The following is a 25,602-nucleotide window of genomic DNA, read 5'->3' as shown; positions in this document are numbered from 1 at the left end:
AATAATAGTGCAAAGGCGCTCCTGTAAAAAATACTATAATCCCCCCCACATAGAACAGAGAAGAGCAATTTATGCTTGAAAACCACGAAATGGAAGTTCAGGCAGGGTTAAAATAAAGAATGGACATTTTTTCCTGAAACAGGTGAAATAACAGATTCACAGAAGTAGGTTGTTTTACAGTAATAATTGACTGCAAGTCCTATTTAGGTTGGTTTTTTGTGTTCATCTCAACAATGTCAGCCATTGAACAACAGCAAATGCATTGGGAGTGAGCAAGACTTTGGCTCACTGCATGTTCCTGATTGATTCATTTCAGCAAGCAAATTTACTCTGTGTCCAGTGAAGCTGCCTGGTAATTCACAGATAACAAACCTATTAATCAGGCGTGCTTTCACACTATCCAGACTAGATTGACTTCTTCCCTGTGGTGATCTCTTGGGGAGTAGATCAGGCAGTTTTGTTTTGTTTTAAGCACATTCAAGAAGAATAACTTTAAGAAAGGCTTGGATAGGAGGTCTAATAGGTTGTAGGAGAGAAACGAGATGCCCTAGATCCCACTCTCAGCCCTCCTGGAAGACCCACACATGACCGCATAAATCTAAAATCTCAGAGATAGAAGCTACCCCTGAAAGCATCAGGTGCAATTGGCACCTGAGCACAAACCCTGACTGCACTATTCTAACACCTGGTAATTCAACCTTTGAAGATGTCTCCTGACACCCTTCTCCCCTTGCTTTACCTTTGAATCCTCTCTCTTTCTTAAACCCAGAACCCATTTGAACTGCTTGACCGCTCCCACTGATTAAATGAGATGGAAACTACCAATTCTATTCCTTTCGATGAGATGAGGGTTCTCTATGAGGCTTACCTTATTTCCAACCACTACCTCCTTGAGATCTTCCAAGTCTTATCATTTGCTCTTCCTTTATTTTCTCCAGCCCCTCTGCACTGAATTCTGACAGTGTACCTAAGTGACTTGGGACTTGCCACTGACTTACCCTGACATGTCCAAGCTTTTCTATGCACCCTGTGGTCAAATGTTCTTTGGGGTGTTATTTCCCACAGTAAGAATATCAGCTCCTTAAGCAGAAACCATCTCTCTATTATTTCTTTCTCCATCATTTCTACCTGTGTTGGTCCCTAAGCAGCTAATATGTTTTCACTCCTTCATTCACTATTTCTTCATACATCCCATCCCACTTCAAGCAGCCCATCCCAAGACTGCTCTCTTTGTTAGGAAGTTCTTCCTAACATCCTGTCCAAATCTGTCTCTGTAACTTCCTTTTCACTGCTCCTAGCCGTTCCCTTTGGGTCCAAGCAGATAGAGAGAGAGAGAGAGAGAGGGAGAGAGAGAGAGAGAGAGAGAGAGAGAGAGAGAGAGAGAGAGAGAGAGAGAGAGAGAGAAAGCCTAAACTCTTCCACATGGCAGAGGGCCCTTCAAATTCTTGAAAATTCTGAAGTCTTCTCTTCTCCTAGTTAAACTTCTGCAGTTCCTTCAACCTCCAGTCTTCACAGGGCATGAACTCAAAGTCTTTCATCATCCTAGCTCTGTCACCTGGAGCCAAGCTGAATAAATCTAACCCTCTTCTATATGACTGCCACCCATGTGGGAAAGACATTTCAATCAGGGAGCCCAGGAACACCTTTAATGCAAACATTCCTGTAATCATCAGAGTCTTTCACAACTGAGCACTGCTTGTACTCAACACCTGCTTCTGTACAAAAGGGTATATGATCTGTGTGTTCTGGATAATTTTATGTCACAAATGCTTTCTCATGTCCCAGTGTGTCTACCTAATGAGCCATGGACCATGGAGAGTAGCAATGTAAGGAGAAAGACAATAGTTTTCTTCCTGACAAAGAAAATGGTAGGATAGATACCTGGCCTCAGAGTCAAGGTGATGTAGCTTCAAATCCAGTCTCAGACATATACTGACTCTATAGCCCTGGAGCAACTTCTTTACCTTGCAACACCCCAGTAAGTTGCAGAGAATGTGCTGGTCTGCATTGGTAGATGGATTTCACTCGTGGGGAGCTTTTTATACAAAGGAAATAGCAGACCAAAGTAAAAAAATATCATCCTAGGTGCCCCTCCAGGGCCAGAGACCAACATGTTGGTGCCACAAGCAGCATATTACCAATGAAAGCTTGCATTTAAGAAGTGTTGGAAAAGGCATCATCAAAGACAGTCATGGCCAGCTATGAAGTAGGCCAGTTATGGAGCAAAGGTATGAGACAACAGATGGCTGCAGGATAGGACACTGCTGGACCAAGAGGAGGAAGTAGGAGACCAACCCTTCCAAGAAGAATCCTTTACCTTTCTCCTTTGCCTGAATAGAAGGGAAAGCTTCCCAACAATTAGAAATGTCTAAAAGAGAGACAATGCATAGTGGCTAAAGGTCTACCCTTGTAGCCATGAACAAGTCTTTTCATATAAGCTTTAGTTTTCTTATCTATACAATGAGGTGGTTGAACTAGATGGCCTCTGAGATTCTTTCCAACTTTTAATTCTGTGATTTCATGGAAGTCAGCATTTATTACTTTTAGCTGGTTCCAGGCAACTGGGCTAAGCACTAGAGACACAAAGGTAAAAGCATGTAGTGGGCTCCTCCCTAGAGCTCTTCAGTTGAAAACTGGATAACTGCTTGTCAGGTATGCTGTAGAGAAAATCCATGTTCAGTTCAGATCAGATACCTTCAGCTGAGATTCTGTGACTCCCCCCTTATTGGAAGAGGTTGTAAGGGAAGTAGGTGTCTGCCATTGAGGGAGTGATATAGGCTAGCCCTCTCCTCCACAGCTAGCTTTAGCTAGAATAACTGATATTATCGCTGAGTGCAGCCCCGTCCCATCTTCTCATCCCATGACCACAAAAAAAAAAATCTATCCCATGCCCTATGTGCATCTTTAATAACTAACTCATGATTGGGAGATATAGTGAAGGTTAGAAGCTTGTTTGAAGGTCTTCAGTGCATTTGAAGAAAGCTGTCTTTGCTCTCTTGAGGATAAAGCAGGGTTATTTCTGGATGCTACCACCATTCATAACAAATCTATAATTCTGGGCAGGCTTAGGGATTTCCTTGATCTCCTGCATCTACTTTTGCTGCTCAGGAACAAGAAAAACAGCTGAGACTGTGGGTGGCTGGCAGAGTCGACTGAAACATAAATCCCTGTATTCTTTCTGTAGGTACTATCAATGGTATGCCTATTATCAATGAACCCTCTAGAATTGGACTCTAGAACTAATTTAGAAGGGGAGGTATGGTTGGGGCAGGGGAGTATTTAGGTGCTTCGTGAAGTAACCCTAGAATCATTGTAGATGGATTGGTGATAGACACACCAATCTGAAAGTCTTGAGTCAGTAGCAAGAAGGGGGTGTTTATGCTGTAAGCAAATGATAGTATACTTGGAATTGGCAAAAAAAACAATCCATACTGCTACTCTGTGGAACTTTTGGAGTCCCAGCACCACATATGGGACTTGGCATAACAACAAGTAGTACTACATTTTGGATAGGGGTGGGTTGGAACTTGACTGCTGGAGTACCCTCTTCCCATCCACACTTTCCTCTACTCCCCATACATATAGATCATCATGGAATGAACAATGAGGTTAAGGATGAAAGATGCGTTCTGTCTCCTGCTAACTCTTTGAATTGTATATTTCTAAGCCGCTACTTGTGTCTGATTAGGAGAACTTCACTGGAACCCACAATTTACTTTTTAAAAACCAGCAAAGGCCTCCAGCACTTTGGATAGATACTCAGCAGGAGATTCTTAGAAAGATAACAATCATCAAGGATGAGAAGACATAGAAGAGTGATGAGTCAATAGAGCTTTCTCAAACAAACTCTCTGAGGGCAGGACTTATTTCATTTTAGCCTTTATCCTTACCATTGACTGGCACACTGTAGGTGCTTAATGCTTGCTGATCAAAGGAGTATCTACAAATGGAGGAAACACCCATACTGAGGTATTCATGGATACATTGAAATTTTGATGCCTAATTATCCCAAATCCTTCTCACCTTCTACAAGCACTATGCAGCTTTTATTCATTTCATAAAATTATAGGTTTAGAGATGGATGGGACCTTGGCTGTTATCAAATCCAACCCTCTTATTTTACAGATGAAGAAATCAAGGCACAGAGAGGTAAAGTGACTTCTGCATAGGGTCACAAAGCTTTGTGGTTTAGTCATTTTCAGTTATACACAACTCTTTGTGACTCCTTTTGGGGTTTTCTTGGCAAAGATAACTGGATTAAGTGAACATTTCCTTCTCCAGCTCATTTTACAAATGAGGAAGTTAAGGCAAACAATATTAAGTGACTTGCCCAGTCACACAGCTAGCATCTGAGGCCATATTTGGACTTAGGTCTTCCTGACTCTAGCCTGGCACTCTAACCACTGTGCCACCAACTGCCCACATGAGTTGGATTTGAGGTGGGATTTGAAGCCAGGTCTTCCTGACCACAAGTCTAATGCCTTACCCAACCAGCCCTCTCAGACTTTACTTCTTATTCTTGTTGTTTCCCCTTCACTTGCCCTAGCCCCTCTCTTCCTTCCTCCTTCTATGGACAAGGTTAGGCAGCTTTACTTTATCCTTGCAATTACCACTTTCCTCTCTCTCTTTTCCCATTAATTCCCCAACCTTTGGTTCCAGCCCCCTCCCCACCAAAATATAGGTATGTGTATATGTATGCATGTATATATGTATATATGCGATAGATAGATAGATAGATAGATAGATAGATAGATAGATAGATAGATAGATAGAATAGCATAGCACCCAAAACTCAAAGAACCCAAGGTCAGATATCTGGGAAGTCTTTTCATTGCTCATCCATCTTGTCCCTGACCAGAACAGCTCTATTAATGGTTTACTGAAGTATCAGAATAAATAGGTACATGTGTATCTATATATATGTACAAACATTTGATGCTCAGACGGCCCAAGAGTCCTAGCTGCTCTGATCAGATCATGTAGCCATAGTGCCTTGCAATTTCCAAGTCCTTTTCCCGTTCAATGAAAAATTGCAGCTTGCCCAGGGAGGTGTATTTGGCAGCATTCTCTCGCTCCCACTGAGCCTGCCTCTTCATGGCCTCCCGCTCAGGCCTCTGCTCTTTGGTGATGGGTTTTGACATCACAGGCTCAGGGACATTAGGCTTCCTCCATGGGATTGGTTGAAAGCAGAAATCTTGAGGTTGGAATTGGGCCTGGGGCTGGGGCTGTGTCATGATCACCACAGCCTGTTTGGATGAACTTGTAGTAGCTGAGTCCGGGGATATGGACAGAACCAGGTGACTTGGGAGACATGGCTGCAGCTGGGGAGAAGGGCAAGGCACCGATTTCAGAAGCATGGGCCGAGGAGGAGCTGACTTAGGAGGCACAGCTGACACAGGCCTGGCTGGGTTGGAAGGACCAGGCTGATCTGGATTGCCCAAGCGGGCAGGGTTGGTGGTGAAAAGCCGGTGGGGAGCCAAAGGTTGTGGCTTTCGAGGAATGGGCCGAGTCAAAGGCCTGTCTAAGGTAGGAAAAGGCAAAGGCACCAACCTGACTTTTCCCAGAGGTGGTGGCTTGGTGTGAGATGGAGATGGACACTGGTTCTCAGCACTGCCCTCTGGTTTCCACACCTTGGCTTTTGCAGCTGCAAGTAGACTAATCTGGTTTTTCATGGGACTATGGCCTTCTGCTGGTGTTTCTAACCACTGTTTGATCCCTGGAGTTGGCTGGGGGACTTGGACTTGGCCAGCCATCTTGTCATTCTTCTTGCCCAGAGCATGAAACACCTGAACTGACTCCAGCATGTGCATACCCAGGAAGCTCCGAGGCTTCTTAAAGGCTTCCTGGTTGAGCTCAGGATGGTTCTTCTTGCGCTTCATCTTGGGAAGGGCTGGCTTCTCTGGCTTAGCTCGGCCCCCAGGTGGCTCATTCCCTTCCACTTTCTCATAAGAGGTGTCTCCAATTCCCTCCATTTTCTCCCGGCTGGGGCCTTTGGCTTTGATGGTCCGGCTGCTGGGGGCTTTTCGGGACTTGCTGCTGGTTGACTTTGCCATATCCAGGGGAGACAACTCATTAGCCATAGAATCAGAGGCACCTGAAATATCCCCAGCAAGCAGGCAGTCTGGTTTCCTTGGCAAGGCTTTGGCTGGTGGTACAGTGGCAATCAGCTCAGGTACTTTACGTTTAGTTTTCTTGGTTGGATCTGAGGGCTCCTTCCCTGTACATGACTTTCCCTGCACTCTGACCACTTTAGCTGTTTTGACCACTTTGGGTTTGGTGGCCCTGAGACCTTTGGGTTGGTCAACCTCCTTCAAGGGAGACAGAAGACGGGGAAGTCGGAAATCTTCCACCAGTTTGTTGATGTCAGTAAGACTGGGAATGGACTCCATCCCGTTCTCTAGTGTCTCTTGGTCACCAAGACTCAGGCCATTCCTCACCAGATGGCATTCTCTTGGACTAGTCCCTTCCTTAAGAGCATCAGGGCAGAGAGGGTCAATGCAGGCCAGAAGCTGATTAATATCAGGGATTTCCAAGGGAGGGAGTGGTAGATCTTGTATTTCCAAAGGGACATGACAGGCTTCCAGGGACTGGAAGAACTTGGCTTTCACTCCTTCCACTTTCCATTTCTCCTTCTCAAGGCATGCCACATTCTTCTTATCTTTATGCTCAATGTTTGGGGCAGGAGGCAGAGCAAGTAGATTGCCTGAATTTTGTGCTGGGGTAGCCAATGAACTGTCTGGAGCAACCTCTGCTGGTGGGGTGCCTTCAAGAATCTGGACGTTGCTTCCATTGCTACCCCAGGACTTGGATAGTTCAAGGGTTTGTGGCAAAGAAGATGTTCGGGCAGTAGGCTGCAGCCCCAGGGAAGTCTCCATCACTGCAAAGGAACCAAATGGAGAATCAGTGCCCAGTAACTGAGACCTTTCCCTAGGCACCAAGAAGTACCAGACATTCTTCTCAGTCACAGAATAGCTATGTCTACATTGTCTAATCACCTTTTGAACAAATATAAAACCAGGGTTTAATCTTGGCTCAATCATTGGCACACTGTGCTCTGCCTTAGTTACCTCCTCCATAATATGAATATGAAAACAATTATTCCATCTTCCCCATAGGATCATAAAGAGAATGAAAGGAGGAGCCTACATGACTGTTCTCTACAAAGTACACAATACTAGACAAAGGTAACAGTAAGCAATTTTTAAAAAAAATTTTCATCCCACCTACACCCCTGGACCAGAGCTATATTTTGACTTGTTCAAGGTCATTCAAGTAGTGTTAGATATGGGATTTGAATTCAGTTCATCTGAGTCCAAATCCAGTGAGCAAAATTACTATAATATTCTTCACTGCAGCTGCTGTTATAGCAGAACACTGTTCTTATATGAAAATTTTGGAGCTGGATTCAATTCAGCGGAGGGAAAGAAAGGAAATACAGGTCTGGGGTTTGTAGATGCTATTTAGATGACCTGGAAAGCTACCTGGTCCATAATGAGAAAGGGTGACTCATTTTGCTTGCCTCACCCAAGGAACATGATGGGAGTTCCACATCCAACTGATGGCTAGGGAAGCTGGAGTACTCTCTCTTCTCACCTCTTTCTTAGAATCCCTAGTTTTCTTTAGAACTCAGCTTAGCTACCATCTCCTGAAGGAAGCCTCTTCTGATTTCCCAAGCTATTTATGCTTCACCCTCAAATTCCCTTACATTTACTTCGTATATATTTTGTGTATATTTATTTAATAGAGGGGGTTCCATACCCCTTACTGTAATTAATAGTCATGGCTGGGATTATTATGTGTATGTAAAATAGTCTGTACTCTATGATCCCTTTATATGAACCCTTTAATTGGATCAAGAAGGGAAGAGTGTAACTGGGTAACAAAATAAGATATCAATACCCCCTCAGGGGTTTTAAATGGTGGGGGGAGGGGGGGAGTCAATCATTTGTTCAGTCAAGAGGTATACCTACCCAGTATTGAAGGATCCCAGGTTCATATCTCTGAAAAAGAAACACTATGAGGGAGGACAGAGGGCAGAGGAGTTTTATCTCATTTCCCTCCCACACTTAACCATGTACCCAGAGAGAAGGGAATAGTAGGAAACAAGGAATCTAGCTGAGAGTAACATCAAAGACATGCCATCTGCAAATTCTAGAGTCATCCAAGAAAGGAAATGCAATACCCAGGAGCAAAGACAGATATGCCAAGGACAAACATAGACACAGAAGTATAGTCACCTATTGAATGAAGCAGAGTCAAGAAGCATTAGCATGTATGCCATTGAAGGCTGTTGGCTTGGGGATTTAAAAAGGGACTTCTATACAGGAGTTATGAGTTACCTATAACCACATATTACTTACACGTGTAACTCACTACCATTGTACTTTAAGTTTAATCTCACTCTTCCGTTGGACTGTGGATAATTTGTGAGAGTGTATGCCCTGGGCCAAGGGTGAGGAACCTGCCATCTCAGGGCCACATGTGGACTTCTGGGTCCTTGGATGTGGTCTTTTGACTGATTCCAAGTTTTACAGGACAAATCTTTTTATTTAGAGGATTTGTTCTGTGAACTTTGGATTCAGTCAAAGGATTGCATCTGAGGACCTAGAGGGCCACATGTGGCCTTGAGGACATAGGTTTATCACCCCTACCCTAGACTTTGAAGGAGAAATATTTTATAGTAACAGTTTTTACTATACCTTTTCTAGAACCTAGTTGTTGCCTACCGACTGATTATAAATGGGAATCACACAAATGGGGACTTATGAGCAAATTAGTATAATCTCAGCACCTCAAAGTTACTTGTAGGATCCCAAAATGGATTCACAGCTCCACTCTGGGCACCCAGACCACCAATGTGATCGGGAGTTGAATAAGTACCACTTCCCACCCTGTAAGGGTGCTATACTTCTATTTGTATATATTATCTCCCCTGATAGAATGTAAGTTCCTTGAGGACAGGAACCACTTCATTTTTGTCTTTGTATCTAAACATCTTATCACAGTACCCTATATGTTAAATAAATAATTTTTATTTATTAGATGGGGGATTTACTATCTTGAATACAAGACCCAAAACCCAGAATAGCATGGGAAAGTAAGAAAAATTAGGGAGCAATAGGACAATCAGACAAGAGTGCCTCTTGGCTGAGGAACTGGAATTAAAGGGTATTTCCTTCTATTTAACCTCCTAAGTATGGACAGGAAAGGTTGATCCAAGGAAATAATCCCAATGTGAATAACAAAGGACAATGGTTCTCCAGTTTTGTAAAATCACAAGGTTTTTGAACTAGAAAATTCCTGAGGACCATATTGTCCAACCCTTTCATTTTATATATGAGAGAACTGAAGCCCTGTAAAGCTAGGAGACTTTCCCAAAGTCTCACAGATAGGCTTAGAAGACAAATCCCAATGGGAAAGACACTCATCCCTTCCCAGCCCCAGCTTGGCTCTTCCCTCTAATGTTCACCTCCTTACCTTTCTTCTCCTTTTTGCACAACACTTACCTTGGAAGCCAGAATCTTTGACTGACTGGGCACAAACAGGGTAGTATAGTCCTGAAGTGGAGACAGGTGGTCTTGACCCAGGGGGATGGACCTCTTTGAGCACCATCACCATCTCTGGCTGAGATGCCACTGGCACAGAAGGGGTCCTACCTCCCTTGTAAGATACAGTACCATAGGACTGCACACAAGGGCTGAGCTCACCCGCCAGGAGGGGCCCCAGGGTTCCTTGATTGTAGTGATAAACTTGACTTCCATTCTGGTAATGGACAGACACATTGTTTGGCACCTGACTTGGCATTTGTGGGGAAGCCCCCTGCTGCACGAGGCTGGCTGACAGCTGTGGGTAGAGAGGCACCACGGTGTTGGCACCTGCAGCTTTATCATACTGGGCTGGTGCTGGTATCGAAGAGGTAGGTGTGTCCTGGCCAGTAACTGTCATAGTGAAGTCTCCAAGGGATGGCTTCTCCCCACTGCTTCCAGACACGTCCCACTCATAGATGCCTGGGTAGGAAGAAGTGGCTGGAGTGGAAAGATGACCCTGCCCAGGGACTCCAGACAGGATGGTGGTGCTGGAGTGCTGGTAGAGGTAGGTATTGCCCATGAGTGGGGGGAAAGGCACCCCAGAAGTAGAGGGCAGGAGCCATGCAGAGCCAATGGCTGGGGCCGAGACTCTGGAGAAATTGCAGAGGTTGCCAGTGCTGTTCACCACTGGGAAGGAGAGATGCAGAGGATTGGGAGTCCCAAGCATGGATGGACTTTGAAAATTTTCTGAAGGAAACAAGAGAGGGAGAGGAAGCTGATAAGGCCACAGATACAGCAGCCCTAGGTCAGGAGAAATCTCTAGCTAAAAGAACTGTTCACTGTGCCAGGGATATGCTGGAGCCAGCTAGGAGAGTCTGCTAAATGTTCAGTGAGCAGTCATACTTCAGAAACTGGCAAATACTACAAATCATGGCCTGGTTTATTGCCTTGTTGATTGTCTAGGCTTAAGAAAATGATGGAGAACATGTTAATAATAAAATTGTTTCCAATATACTTCTTTCCCCACCAGAGAGCTGGTTGTTAAACATTTACCAACACACCACTGGTTGGAAAAAACTGTAAGGTCCTATAATCCAACTTTCTCATTTTACAGATGAGGAACTGAGGCCTAGAGAAGTTATATTATCTGCCTGAGGTCACACAGGTAGTATCAGAAGAAGGATTTGAACCTAAGTCTTCTGACTCCAAATCAATTAATCAAATAAGCATTTATTAAGCACCTACTATGTGCCAAGCACTGTACTATATGCCTGGGATGCAAAAACAGAAATGAAACAGTCACTGCCATCAACTAGGACCTTAATATCTTAACGAATTAGATGGAATCATAAAGATTCTGCTCAGTGGCCTCTAGAGAGCCATGAACTCCTTCAATTTTTTCATTCTATCCCCAACACCCATACACACACACACACAAACATTACTATATAAGACAGGGCCTTCCTTACGCCCAGTAGACCTAGGAAAGCTTATTAAACTAATCCTAACTCCATACCTTTCTAACTTTAAAAAAAATACCTGAAGACAAGAGTGATTTTTGATCAGTCACTGGCAGAACTAGGAATTTAACCCAGGGCTTCTTCTAGTCCAAGGCTCTCTACTATGCCGCCAAAACCCTTGAAGAAACTTTATTGGCAAAAGAGAAATTGTATGTATATGTACATATGGATGTGGATGTATATGTATGTGGGCGTGTATTGTATATGTATGCGTATATATGTGCGTATTATGTGTTCGGTATGTGTATGTTTATGTATATATGTTTGTGTATGTGTATACATATATGAGTGTTGTGTTGTTATGCATTTATGTGTGTGCTGTGTATTGTGTGCATGTGTAAACGCATGTGCATATATGTGTGTGCATATGTATGTATTGCATTCCATGTTTTTTAATACTTGTATATGTATGCATGTGTATATGTATATGTATGTGTATTGTATGTGCATTGTATTATGTGTATATTATATGCATTTGTATGTGTATATGTATATTGTATGTGAACATAGTGTGTGTTGCTTATCCAGGACCATCTCCAGTCATCCTGATCTATGTCTTGCCACTGGACTCAGATGTCTCCAAAGGGAAAAGTGAGTCTGGTGACTTTGCACAGCCCTCCCTCACTTAAATCCAATTCACTTGAAAGTCATGGCATCACCTTCCTGACGTCATGGTTCTCTTTGAGAATGAAGGACAAACAACATTGTGTGTATACCATATTCCATCACATAATTGTTGCCACCACAAAACCCTGTTTTTTCAGTCCAAAAAATTGTTTATAACCTTTCATTGTGTAATCATTGCATGGCATAATTGTGTTCATCATACCACTTAAAAGGTAAACAGAGCAGCAATATATTCATCTGTGGCATATGGATACATATTTATCTCTCATGCATTGTGAGCTGTGAGCCTAGAATTCTCAGTACACATGCATTGTCGGTATTAAATTTTAACATACATTCACAAGTATTCATGCATCCTAATCTTGCACCAAAGACAGTTCAGTAATAAATTATTTATAAGTAATACCGTAGTGAATTTTTAAAAGCTTCACACAATGGTCACACCCTGCTTTTTTGCAGAAAAATCTGGCATAAAATCTGCTGCAGTTATGTGGTGAAATATGGTATGTATGTGTATATGCATGTGCATATGCATATGTGTATGTGTATAGTCACTCATTTTGCCAGTCTCCATAATCTCACAATGGGACAGAGTCCCAGATTATCAGCCATCTAGTCTAATTATATGTGGCCGAGAACACTCTAGAACACAATATGCTTGACAAGTACATAGATATCCAGCTCTCACCTCTCTGCTGGAAGACCTGCAGTGAAATAGGAGCCACCATATCTTTAATGCAGTCCATCCCATTGTTTGACAAGTTCTAATTACTATGAAATTCTTCTGGACATCTAGTCTAAATTGGTGTCTTTTCAATTTCTACCCACTTCTCTTCACTAATAGTAATAAGTATGATGTAGGATCAACATTTATCAAGTGCCTACTGCTTAACCCATTGTCTCATTCTGTAGCTGAGGAGACTGAGGTTCCTAGAAGTAACATAACTGACTCCACAGTCCCAGACCTAATAAGTATCAGAGCTAGAATCTGAACCTGGTTCCTCTTGATGTCTCCCTGGATCTCCTGGAGGAAAGGAGGAAGCAGTTCTGTTCTCAGGGATCAAGAGGAACAAATAGAATCCTACAGTCCTTTTGAATTTATTCAGACAACTTGCAATTTGGCTTACACTTTGATTTGAATAGGGTTCATCCTTTTCAACCTGGTCACTAGAGCAGGGCTTCTTTACCTGGAGTTCTGGGAACTTGTTTAATTTAGTATTTTGATAACTGTATTTCAACATGATTGATTTCCTTTGCAATTCTTAATATTTTATCCATCAAAATACACACTTCTGAGGAGCTCATAGGTTCTAGTAGGAAACAAAGGGGTCCATGATACAGAGAAGGTTAAGAATTTCTACAATACAGTAGACAATTTAAAGGGACATGCATTCCCTTGTCTTCTTCAATTATATCTTATCTAGTCCTAAGTCAAAAGCCCAAGAATATAGCTATTTTAAGAGAAAAAAAGGCAGGTAGGAGTGACTGTATTACCTATTTCAAGCACACACACACAGACACGCACACACACACACACACACACACACACACACACACACACACTCCTTGATGTATCCCATATCTTTATTTGACTAGCTTGTCTAAACAAATGAACAAGAGCTGTTCTTTTCAAAGTGTGAAAAACACTTAATAATCCCCTCAGAATTGTTTTGAGCTGGGTGAAGAAGTCGTTGTTGTTCAATGGAAAGAAGACTAGATTTGGAGACAGAGAACGTGGGTTCAAACCCTCCCTCTGTCATTTACTGTTTGGGCAGGTTGTTATATTCTAAAGGCTTCCAGTGCCTTCCATCTCTAAATCTATGCTCCCATGATCCATTTGTGGAGTCAGGAATGTGGGATATGAATATGACTAAACAATATTGCCAGTCATAGCTTGGATACTCTACCATATGTGTCTATCCTCATTATTTTCTTGTTTTCGTTTTCTGGAGTTCAGATAGAATTATTGTCATCATCGTCCTTATTATTACATTCATCATCTCAGGAAGTAAATCCAAAGAAAGAAATTTCCCTTTTCCCTAGTATCTACTTGACATCACCAAAAAATCAGCTTATCCGTCTAGAGTGGAAGTAAGTAGGGACCCCTTCTGAAATATATTCTAGCCAAACCTTAGCATATTCATTCATTCATTAAAAAATAATAATTGAGCAGTTACTCTTCACAAGGCCTCATGTACTCTGTGATAGCTACAGTTTATATTTGTACAAAAATGTTTTAAGAGCTCTTTACATAGTAATCAAAACTTAGACAACACTCTTCATATTTATAAAATGTTTCCCCCAGAAAATAATAGATAACACAATTATTATTATCCCCACTTTACAGGTAAAGAAATCAAGGCTCAGAGAGAGGTGAAAAGACGTGCCCAGAGGTCACACAGCTAGGAAGTGTCAGGGCCAGAATTCAAACCCAAATCTGATTCTGAATGTTGTATGCCCCCCCCCACACACACACCCTTCCATGTACACACTTGCTCTGAACTAAAGTATTCAATACTTCTGCAGAATTACATTAACATTGTAATAAGCTGCCTTCGCCCCCAGAGACTTATCCATCTGAACTTTTCCAGTTCACTGACAAAAAAAAAAGCCTATTGGCTGAGAATGGCTTCAGCTTCCCTTCTGGGAACAAAGTTCTCCATGTTCATTTTTCCTTTTCAGTTTGAAATGTTTGGTTTCTTCAATATTTCATCCCAAATCTTACCTCATCTTCTGGAATCTACCTGCCCCCTCCCTGTCTTCATTCAAGTCTGTCTCTTTTTTATATTTTTCTTTCCTTCTTATTTTCTCTACCTCTCCAAGTCCTTTTCCTCCACCCTAAAGGAGCTAATCAGTGCTGAATCCAAACCCTCCAAGCATTCCTTCATTTCCCAATGTTTTCCCATGGGCTTTTCCCAGCCTCTCTTCCTAGTTTCTCCAACTTTAAACCTAATTTAAGTTAAAACTTACAGTATCTGTGTTGTAACTATTTATGAATAGGACAAAATTTTAAAACACTCTCAGATACTTCAAGAATATAGGATTTCATCAGTAAAGGAGGGACAGGTTGCTGACTTCCCCATGCTTTAGCTTCATCATGAACTTTTGTGGATGAAAGAAAACCCACACCTGAAGTGCACCTCAGCATATTTAGCTAGGATAGTTGGGGGGAAATAGACATGTAGCCCAACACCAGGTCCATAGTTCAAAACCATTCCAGCTGACAGGGGACTTTATGGAGCTTAAATGCTAGCAATTAAAATAACCCAAGATCATCTCTATGATGAGACAGAAAGGAGGATGGATTACTGGATGAAACTTAAAATAACAAAATAAAAATATTTTTCAAAAGAAAAAATATTTTCTTGGTATATTAAAAAATACCCCTCATAATCTTCAGTTGGATTTCCCTTCTTACTAGACCGCTGCTCTACAAAACATCCAAAAGCCCTCATCTCATTTCTAAACATTTGTCCTCCTAATTGTTTTAATTCTGCTCTTTAAAAAGGACTTCAAGATGATCAAAATAATCTTTTCCCTTACCTGCCATGATTAGAGAAGAGAAAACATCAACTAAGGTCAAGTGGTATGAAGAAATTACTCCTGTAGTTGTCCAGGTGACTGAAGTCAAAGAGAGCACGTGTCCAGTATGAATGTGACTGGTCACTTGCGATGGTCCAAGTTTATTTATGGGCAGCTCCATGGAAACCCCAAAGATTCCACCAGGTGGGCAACAGGTTTGGCAGGAGAATGAGGTCACAAAGCCAGTCAGTTTAAAAGGATAGGTCAGCCAACCGCGAGGTCAGAATCCTGGCAGCAAGCCAGGGAGAGGCAAGAGTAAGTAAGCACTCTGAGCCCTAAGGAGAAGTCTACTAGCTGGGTATCTTACCACAGAGAACTTCCTAAGACTGGGAAACAAAGAAAGGAGGGGGCTAAGGCAGCTGATGAGGACAGGTTTTTCCCCAGCCTCTTTCTACTAGATCTCAAAGCACCTTTCAGGTAGAGTAGAAATACTAGACATATTGGTTCATTTGAAGGAAAAAACCTGTATCCAGCTAAGGATATATTAAATAGGCAAAGCTGTCCTGAAAACCAGGTCTGTCATTTGGACCAACCATAAGGCCCTGCACCCTTTTGCACATCCAAAGAAGGGCAAAGTATCACTTGCCCCTCTGGGCTTGTTTTTTTTTTTTCTGCAACAGAAGGATGCTAAACTATATGCCTGACCTTAATTCTGAGCTCCTTCCAGTTTCCAAAATCCCATAATCCTGTTGATATTGATCTCTGGGGAAGGAACATATAGACTAACTTCTTTCCCTGGTCCTACTCTCCTTGAATCCTATCTTTGGGCCCACTGCATTTCCCTAGCTTTTCTTCTCTTTGCTGGCTTCATCATAAATTCTGCCCCTTCTTTTAGTCTTAGGCAAGCAATCTCACCCTCCTCACCCCTGTGGCTTCCCCTCTAGATCCCTTAAGTTCCCCCTCTCTTTGAGGACAATCACTCCTACAGCAGGCCCTAGAGAAATGGCCAGGGTCAGGGGTTGCTTATCCTTTCTCTTCTGGCTTTCCTTCTGCTGTAGAGTTCCCCCATCTCTTCTCCTGAATTCTCTGGCTCTTGAGCCTCGGACCATGCAGGGCACCTTACCACCCCTTTTTCTGCATGTGTGGGGCATCTTGGGGGTGTTTCCTTTTTCCCTACTAGAGTATCCTAGAAGCCAGGGGAGGACCCCAGTGTGGTTGTCATATCTGCCAGTTAATCACATCCCCCTCCCCCCGCTGCCAACCGCCTCCCTGGAACCTTGGGACTCCTAGGTTCCCAATATGATCCTAGGTGGAGCCAGTCAGTCAACAAGCATTCATTATGTAACTACTATTTGCCAAGCACTCATACTAAATGTTAGGAAATGCAAAGAAAGACAAAAAACTGTTCCTGCCCTCAAGGAACCCCATCTTTATCTTCTTGGGAAGCTCCAAACTCATCTTCTCTTTCTTTGGATGTTCCTGAACCAAAGCCTACAGTGTGTAGGGTGGGGGGAGGGGGGGAAGGAGTGTCACTCAACTAGGAACACTAGACTAGTTTGTCAAGCAACCCAGTGACTAAGCAGTTAGCCCCTTGGTTAACAGGTAGTTAGAGAAAACCTGCTGCAAAATTTTTCTGTGATGTAGAAGAAATCCCATCAGCCTAGATTTCTCTATTATTCTTGGAACATGGTACTTGTATTCATTTTTCTAAGGCAGCACAGGATTGTCTAATAGAATGAACCTGGGCTAGTAGTCCAGACATCTGGATTCTAGTTTCTGCCATTAATTAATTGTGACCTTAGTCAAATTGCAGAACTTCTCTATTTCTTGGGTTCTTTATCAAACGAATGGGGAGAGGGTGACAATACCTAAAAGCTAGTTATCTTTATGGCATATGAAAGATGAAATGACTGAAGAAACAAAGGTTTGAGCTTTTGAGCACATTAATTTTTTTGAGACAAGGGGGTTAAGTGACTTGCCCAAGGTCACATAGTCAGTATCTGAGGCCACCTTTGAACTCAGGTCCTCCTGAATCCAGGGCTAGTGTTTCATTCATTCACTGTGCCACCTAACTGCACCATGTATTGATTTATTAAGGAATACATGCCAATTGCCTAATGAATTAGAACCAGGTCTCTCAGCTCTGACACTGGACCCTGAATATAGAGGGAGATAAATTAGTATGCATTAAAAACAATTAATCAAACAAGAGCAATTAACTAAAAGTGAACAATTAACCAGGTTACAAGATTAGGTAATCTGGTTTCAAATTGGAAGAAAGATTAGGAACCTTCCAAGTTGGGAGGGGGAGAGTGAACAGATGCAATTCCCTGAGATCAGAGAAAGAGGTGTCACACTCCCCCAAGTGTTTGTATTCAATCAAAGAAACATGGAAATGATTACTGATTAACCAGTACATGGCCAATTTTCAGATGAGCCATATGAATTGCTTGAGATATATAATCCTGAGAAAACTTCTTACATCAATCTTCAGATGTGACCAGATTTCTGATCAGCATAACCTAGGTCTCGATAAGGGTCTCTAAGGAGTAAGGAGAGGGGGTCCGGTTTCCCAGCCATGCAGGTCTAAGTTCAAAAAATGCAACATAACATTTCCTCACAACTCCTACAATTAAATACAGTTTTCTCACAAGACAGAAATTGGACTAGATCCATAATGTAATAGAAAGAAAGCTGAAATAGCACCAGAATAGAGTCACAAGATGGAGTCAATGTGGTTCACTCAATTACCACGATTAAACACTTGTTGATCTGACTCCTTTAGCTTGACATCTATTCTTATCAAAATTCTAGGATAGATTTATTTTTTAAAGGAGATGGAGCATAAACACATAGAAATGAAGCAGTGATGACTGTGAACCAGTCAAGATTTATGTTTTTATTAAATATCTCACTGTATTAATTTCCTGTTCATTCTCACAAGAGTTGGCTGGCAAATCAGGGAATTCTATAGCCAGGAATAGATTTCAGCCAAAAAGTCTCTCACGTGTGAAGAAATAGAAGTAGACTAAGGGAAGACCTCTGTTCAAATCCTGCCATTGCTACTTCCTAGCTGCATGTCTTCAGGCAAATAACTTCTCTGATGCCCAGTTTTCCTCATCTATAAAATGGGTGATGATGGTATCTGCAGTTTCTCCCTCATGGGACTGTGTGATCAAATTTGAGATAATGTATAATAAATGTCTTGTAAACCTTAAAGTGGTTTATGGATGCCAGCTAGTATTATTCTACCACAATGTCCTCATGGCCAAGATAAACAAACGTGGACTTGGGGGACTGGAATACCTCTTTTTCTGATCTCAGGGAATTGCATCTGTTCACTCTCCCCATCCCAACTTGGAAGGTTCCTAATCTTTCTTTCAATTTAAAATCACATTACCTAATCTTGTAACCTGATTAATTGTTTACTTTTAGCTAATTGCATTAGTTTAGTTGAATGTGGAGTTGGGTAGGGCTTATTTGATTGACTAAATAAGAATAATTAAGAAATGGATATCAAGGTAAGAGAGATGTCTAGTGGAGAGGATTCTGCATAATTCTTTTCTTTGGATAGGAGGGAATGAAATTTTGAAGAATTCTCCTCAATAAATGCACAGTCCTTGGGGGCATAGACTAGACTCCATTCTTTTCTTCACCTTGTCACTGCCTGGCTAGTATTTCTTGCGTTGACTTACCAATGAGTTGGCTGTAGGCACAGAGATTGGAATGTATGGTTATCAAATCTTCAAATAAAAGGAAATTGGAAAGGACTGGTCAGTAGAAGGGATAGTTAAGAACATGGATGACACATTGTAATTTAAAAATCTCTGCAGAAGGAAGAAGGCATTTAGTCAGCACTTACTACTACTAAGCACTTCGTATCTCATTAGTTCTTCACTGCAGCCCGGTGCTATTATTGTTTCCACTTGATGGTTGAGGAAATTGAGACAAACAGAAGTTATGGGACTTGCCCAGGGTCATGCAGCAGTGTCTGAGGCCAGATTTGAACTTAAGGCTTTCTTATGCCAGGCCCAGTGCTCTAACCACTATACTACCTGACTGCCTCCATAAGTAGTTAGCATTTATTTCTATAGTGCTTTTAAGTTGCAAAGCACTTGACAGACATTATCCTATTCTATCCTCACAACAGCCCTGAGAGGGAAGTGCTGTTATTGTCCCCATTTTACCTATGAAGAAGCTGAGGCAAACAGAGAAGTTAAGTGATTTGTCTAGAATCAAACAACTAGTAAGTGTCTGAGGCCAGATTTGAACTCAGGGCTTCCTGACTCTAAAGGCAGCTAAATGGTTCAGTGAATAGCACTGGGTTTGGAATCAGGAAGACTCCTCTTCATGAGTTCAAATTCAGCCTTAGACACTTACTAGCTCTGTGACCCTGGGCAAATCATTTCATCCTGTTTGCCTCAGTTTCATCATCTGCAAAAACGAGTTGGAGAAGGAAATGGCAAACCACTCCAGTACCTTTTGCAAGAAAACCCCAAAATGGGATCATGAACAGTCATAAATGGCTGAAACCACTGAACATCAACTTCCTGACTCTAGGCCTAGTGCTCTATTCCTACATGCCACATGAGCAAAGGTCTTGAAGGAAGAGAGATTCTAGGAGACAGAGGTGAGAAAGGAAGTGCATTCAAGGCATGGGGGACTGCCATCTCATGGAGGCCTCCAAAGGGAATGATAAGGGAAGAGAAGCAACTAGTCCAGTATTATCTTTCAATGACCCACAGAAAAAAAAAAGGGAAGGCAGAGATGAGAGGAATGTCCTCCTAGGGATTCTAGCATGGTCGATGGCTTAAAATTCATGCCATAGGTTGGTAAATTGAAGGAAATAACGTTGGTCAATTTGAAGAAGAGATGAATAGGGTGACATAATTATATAAGGGTAGGCAGGGGTTTGCTGCAAGCAACTCAAGACCAATAAAGTTGATAATTAAATTTTCAATGTGAGCCTTTACACCTTAGAAAGCATGGCTACAAATCATGGCTTAATTTATCATTTCATTTATTGTTTAGACTCAAGAAAGTGATGGAGAAAATTATAGTAATGCTGATCAAATTTAAAAGTGTGTGTTATTCCTACATTTTTTCCCCCAGAAATCTCTCTGTTAAACATTATGTCAGCACACCTGACTTGTTTATATTGCTTTTTAAGGTCTAAAAACAGCTTTAAAAACATACCCTATAATTTCATAGTAGCTGTCTTCTGTGATATGGAAGGGGATTAGGTTTTCATGTCTGACCCTCCAAGCCATCCTCCAATTGATGATTTCCTGGAACATGATATAACTGTTTGATTAAGAGCCCGGGCCATCCATGTTCAATTCTCTACTGGCTCCCCTTCTGACTCTTTCTAAACTTTTCCACCTTATCCCAATGTTAGCACCAATATCCTTTGTTTCCAGGTCTCCTATATTATACTATCTTCCCTATTAGAATATGAACTCCTTGAGGGTAAGGCTTGTCATTTTTTAAACTTGTATTTGTACACATTCCCAACCTATAGTACAGTACCCAGGGTATGTAGCAAAGGCCTAAAAATGCTTTATCTAGCTGTCTGTCACTATTATATTATTTTCATTTGTTCATCTGTCATAACTTATAAGACCTTAAGCAAAGCACTTAACCTCTATGTGTCTCAGTTTCCTCACCTATAAAAGGATAGGCTTGGACTCTCTGGACTCCAAGATCCCTTTCAACTCTCAATCTACATGATCATATGATTTTTCTTCAAAGATTTCGCTCTTCTATCTAATCTGATCACAGCAGTCAGTGAACAGCAACCAGAGCATATCCAGGACATGCCTTGACTTCACTGGAACCTGGTTGTCTAGATAAATGTAAAATCTCCATGTTTTCCTGCTGCTTAACCCTCCAAAAGTTATGAGTACTGTGTGAACCCTAAAGAAGGAGTTTTGTTTATTCCTTTCACTATCAAGGAGAGTTCTCTCAAGAGGCACAAGGATGAGCTAGGATTCCTAGAGGAGAGGGGGGGGAGGTTTGAGAGAAACAGAGACAGAGACAGAAACAGAGAGACAGAGACAGAGAGAGAGAGAGATTGCAGCAAACAGAAAATACATGAGGGTGGTTCCACAGCCAGAAGAACAGCTTGAGGTCAATGAGAAGAGGAAAATCAGGGCAGACCCAACACCCAAGAGAATTGATACCAGAAGGTGGTTTGGCTTGTCTCTTCTATACCATGTCATTGTCCAAGAGAGCTTTTAAGCTAAATCCAATTCATATCTGTTCTTTAAAGTTTGTTTATGTGGTGATTCAACTAGTGTTTACAGTAAGCATAATGTAAGCTTTTGTGGTTGACCACTGCAATTTTAGGGTTAGGTTCTCCTGGGGAAAGGAAATTTATCTTACAATAATTTTCTTCAAAAAGTGATACATTAAGATGAGAGAACTGAAGAACCTGGAGTGTATCCATAGCCTCCAGAGGACTAGGAGTCTTCAAAAGGTGCAAACAAATGATGGAGGAGGTTAGAAAAGGCTGAATGTGAATAACCAACAGAAAACAGCCTTCGTTGTTGTTCTTGTTGTTTTTCACATTGGATTTTTAACTTGGGATTGTAAAGTTTTAAGTGGCTAACTGTTTCTTAATTGTTCACTGTTGGTATCTTAAACTGTTTTTAACCCTTAATAAGTGTTCCTATATGCCTCACTTTTATTTTTATTTTGGTACTGTTTATTGACAGAGAAAAGTTAAGATTGTAAAAATAGCTCTTTAGAACATAAAACTATGAACAGGCTGACTTCAGAAAAACCTGGAAAGACTTGGATGGTCTGATGCTGAGTGAAGTGAGCAGAACCAAGAGAACATCATACACAGTAACAGCCACATTGTTCGATGACTAATATTGATAAACTTAACCTTTCTTGACAATGCAAGGATATAAGACATCTCCAGAGGCCTCGTGATGGAAAATGCTATCTACATCCAAAAAAAGAACTATGGAAGTTGAATCACTATCTTTTTTTTTTTCATCTGTTGAGTTTTGTTTCCTCTTTCTGATGGTTCCTCCTTTTGGTTTTAATTTTTACTTACAACATCACTAATGTGAAAATACATTTAATAGGAATGTAAATGTATAGCCTATATCAGATTGTGTGCCGTCTTGGGGAGGCTGGTGGGAAGGAAGGGGGAGAAAACTTTTAAACTCAAAATTATATGGAAGTGATTGTTGATAAATCAAAATAAATTAATAAAATAATTTTTTTAAAAGAACGTAAAACTAAATTATTTTGTCCATAGCACTTTATCATACTTAGCTTTTATAATATGAAAGACAAAAATGTTCTGCAGTGATATGGAATAAATTGCAAATAACAGCATGATTATACTATGGTAAAGTGCTGAGATTTCCATGTTGTTCAGACTAGAGTGTTTCCCATACAATGAAGGGAAAAAGTACAGCTGTATGATTTGTTGAATTTTGTTCCTTTATCCTAAGTTCAATGATGGTGGGAAGCTTATGTGGATATTCTCTTTATTATTTTTTAAAAGTCACAGGAATGTTCTGAAATCACCAAAAATGAAAATAGGTTCTTGAAAGACTTACATGAACTGATGCAAAGAGAAGTGAGCAGAACCAGGAGAACAGTGTACACACTAACAGCAATATTTTATGATGATTAACTGTGAATAATTTAGCTATTCTTAGCAATATAAAGATTCAAAATAATTTCCAAGGACTTAGGAAAAATACTACCCACCTCCAGAGAACTGATGGAGTTTGAATGCAGATCAAAGCATACTGGTTTTTTACTTTTTTTCACGATTTTTTTTCTTTTTGGTCTCTGTTTTCTTTCACAACACAGCTAATAAGGAAATATGTTTTGTATGACTGCACAAGTATAATCTACATCATATTGTTTGCCTTTTCAATGAGAGGGAAAGGGAAGAAGGAACAGAATTTGGAGCTCAAATTTAAAAAAAACCAAATATTAAAAATTATTTTGACATGTAACAGGGGAAAAATAAAATATTTTTTTAAATGAAAGTAAGTTCTTTTGCTTCAGCAACCCTCCTTGGTAGTTTTTAATGAATATAATGCTCCAGAAACCGAAGAACACCTACGACATCAGCAGTATGTCTGGATTCTTCTGGTTTGTGCATCGCTCCCTTGTGGACCAGATAAATGGCCAATCCAAACCAGAAATTGTTCTGTGTATCAGGAACGGAACTTCTTCAGCAGTGGCAGAAGTAGGACCAGGGAGAGGCAGGCAACTGGGTCTAGGGGTTTTCAACCAATCCTTCCCAGGTTTTTATTGTACTGAAACTTTGGCAGCTGATCAATTAAAAACAGGAAGTTAACTTTAGAAGAATAGGTAAATGCTGTGTGTGTGTGCATATATGTACATGTATATGTGTGTATACATATACATTACATATGTGTATATGTATACATATACATTGTGTGTTTATATATGTATACATACACATACACATTATATATACATACATCATACACATACACACACACATATATCAGTGGATTGTGAATGTCTGCTGCTTCCAGGTAGTCTGTAATTTTATATAACAGTGTATTGCATTCCTTAAGGTAAGAAAATGAAGGGTCCTGAAAGTAAGCTTCAATACCAACTAAGATAGCCTTATTGAGATTTTCCAAAGTTGCTTCCAGATATTTGGAATTAAACCTACAGGAATAATTTAGCTTATTGGCAATCTGTTGCCTCAAAACCTGCATCTGTCCAACCTTCATGATAGCCCCAAGATATGGTGTACAAATCTTCTGAGTTTTGGCAGTGGCAGGAGAATGAGTGTTATTCGAATTTCCTACAATGTCTTTCAGAGGTTGATGACATTAATAAGGGCTTTAAAGGTAGTACTGATTGGCAAAGAAAGGCACAATAAGAGAGAAGGAACTAGGGGAAACATACTGTCAGAAACTAAAAGATCAAACTGGCTAGGACTTTGAGCTAAATGAAAAAGAATTTTATTAATTTATATTTTATAACTTTTTGAAATAGGGTAAAAGTATGAACCTGGTTTTTCAACTTAAACAAAATCATGAGTCATTTTAAAAAAGTTTTTAAGCGTTAGAAGGAAAATAGTGGTAATTTTTGCCACCCCTCCATTGGCCTTCTTTGCACATGCTGATGTGCCCCCTTCCTACACACACACACACACACACACACACACACACACACACACACACACAGCCTTACTTCCTGAGTGCATCAGATGATGACTAGAGAGAAAGTCATACCCAGGAAGAGAAAAGTAATAACTAGAGAAAAATGGCTCTTTCCATAAAGAGGTAGGAGCCATCCAAGAGAGAGTAGATTAGCTGTCCTCTTTAGCTAAATACTGTAGCAATACTACCATCAATAGATACAAGAATCACTGGGGAATTAGAGTAGGAGTTGCAATCCCTTTCATGCTATTCTAGAGCATTAGGATAAGACCGAGTATAAACAAACTTTGAATGAACTCAATTAATCCACAAGCATTCATTAAACATTTACTTTGTGCTAGACACTAGGCCAAACTCTGGGAGTTACAAAAAAAATATAAATAGTTCTTGTCAGAGACTGTCTCCCTACAAGAAAAGGTCCTGCCACAGAAAATGGCATTTGAGCTAAATCTTAAAGAAAGCCCAAGACTCTTTAACAGGTAGAAGTGAGGAAGAAAAGAATTCCAGGAATGGAAGACAGTCAGTGGAAAGACTTATAAGATGGGAGGCTGTGCATCATGTGGGAGGAATAGCAAAGAGGCCAGTATGAATGGAAGGTTGTGTGCATGAGAATAATGTGTAAGAAGACAAAAAGTACAGAGAAGCCAAGGTGACAAGAGATCTAAACGCCAAACAAAGTTTATATTTCATCCTAAAAGCAATAGGGAACAACTGGAAATTAGCCAGTGAAGTATGGTATGGGATATGACATGGTCAGACATGTGCTTCAGGAAAATTATTTTGGCATATATGTGTATTGGGAATAAACTCAAAGCAGAAGACCACTTAGGAGGCTATTGTAATGAAAGTACCTTAACCAAAATCAGAAGCAGTAAGTCACTGGGAGAAGCCATGAAGTCAGCATCAAAGAAACACAGAATTTCAGAGGGGGCTTCTTCATCTAGGAGCTCCTCACACTAATGACCACAGCTCCCATCCCTATCCCTATCTACAGGCACCTTTCCACTGCCTACAAATGTGTTTGAATAGAGGTCAACCTTTAAAAAGATTTTTTGAAGCACTTTCTTGTGACTTTCAAGTCATCCCATCAAACTATCTCTCCATTTTCACTGCTAAACTCATAGAAAAATAGCCCTTAATTGCTGTTTCTACCTCTTCACTAGACTGACTTTCCAGGCACTTTCAATCTTGATCCATTACATGAAGCAATTAGACCAGATGGCCTCT

The 25,602-nt window shown here is 40.9% G+C and overlaps 1 protein-coding gene across 1 annotated transcript; it reads right to left on the bottom strand.

Annotated features, from left to right (window-relative positions):
* Positions 1-4,821: 4,821 nt before the first annotated feature.
* Positions 4,822-15,819, bottom strand: CUNH2orf78 (chromosome unknown C2orf78 homolog). Its single transcript, XM_021007714.2, has 3 exons — positions 15,218-15,819; positions 9,507-10,274; positions 4,822-6,877 (listed from the first exon to the last, which is right to left on the bottom strand). The coding sequence occupies exons 1-3, from the start codon at positions 15,375-15,377 to the stop codon at positions 4,971-4,973; spliced, it is 2,835 nt and encodes a 944-aa protein (XP_020863373.1). The 5' UTR covers positions 15,378-15,819; the 3' UTR covers positions 4,822-4,970.
* Positions 15,820-25,602: the final 9,783 nt, after the last annotated feature.

This window comes from Phascolarctos cinereus, unplaced genomic scaffold, assembly GCF_003287225.1.
Source record: "Phascolarctos cinereus isolate Bilbo 61053 unplaced genomic scaffold, phaCin_HiC Scaffold_2;HRSCAF=192, whole genome shotgun sequence".
Classification (NCBI taxonomy): domain Eukaryota; kingdom Metazoa; phylum Chordata; class Mammalia; order Diprotodontia; family Phascolarctidae; genus Phascolarctos; species Phascolarctos cinereus.
This window is presented reverse-complemented; position numbering and strand designations above follow the sequence as displayed.

Bases quoted from the DNA above. Each gene is read 5' to 3' on its own strand.
- CUNH2orf78 (XM_021007714.2), bottom strand. From the start codon at position 15,377: ATGGAGCTGCCCATAAATAAACTTGGACCATCGCAAGTGACCAGTCAC. The intron at 10,275-15,217 runs GTAAGGGAAAAG...TGTTTCCTTCAG, and splicing joins CTCTTCTCTAATCATGGCAG to AAAATTTTCAAAGTCCATCC. The intron at 6,878-9,506 runs GTAAGTGTTGTG...GTTCCTTTGCAG, and splicing joins CAAAGATTCTGGCTTCCAAG to TGATGGAGACTTCCCTGGGG.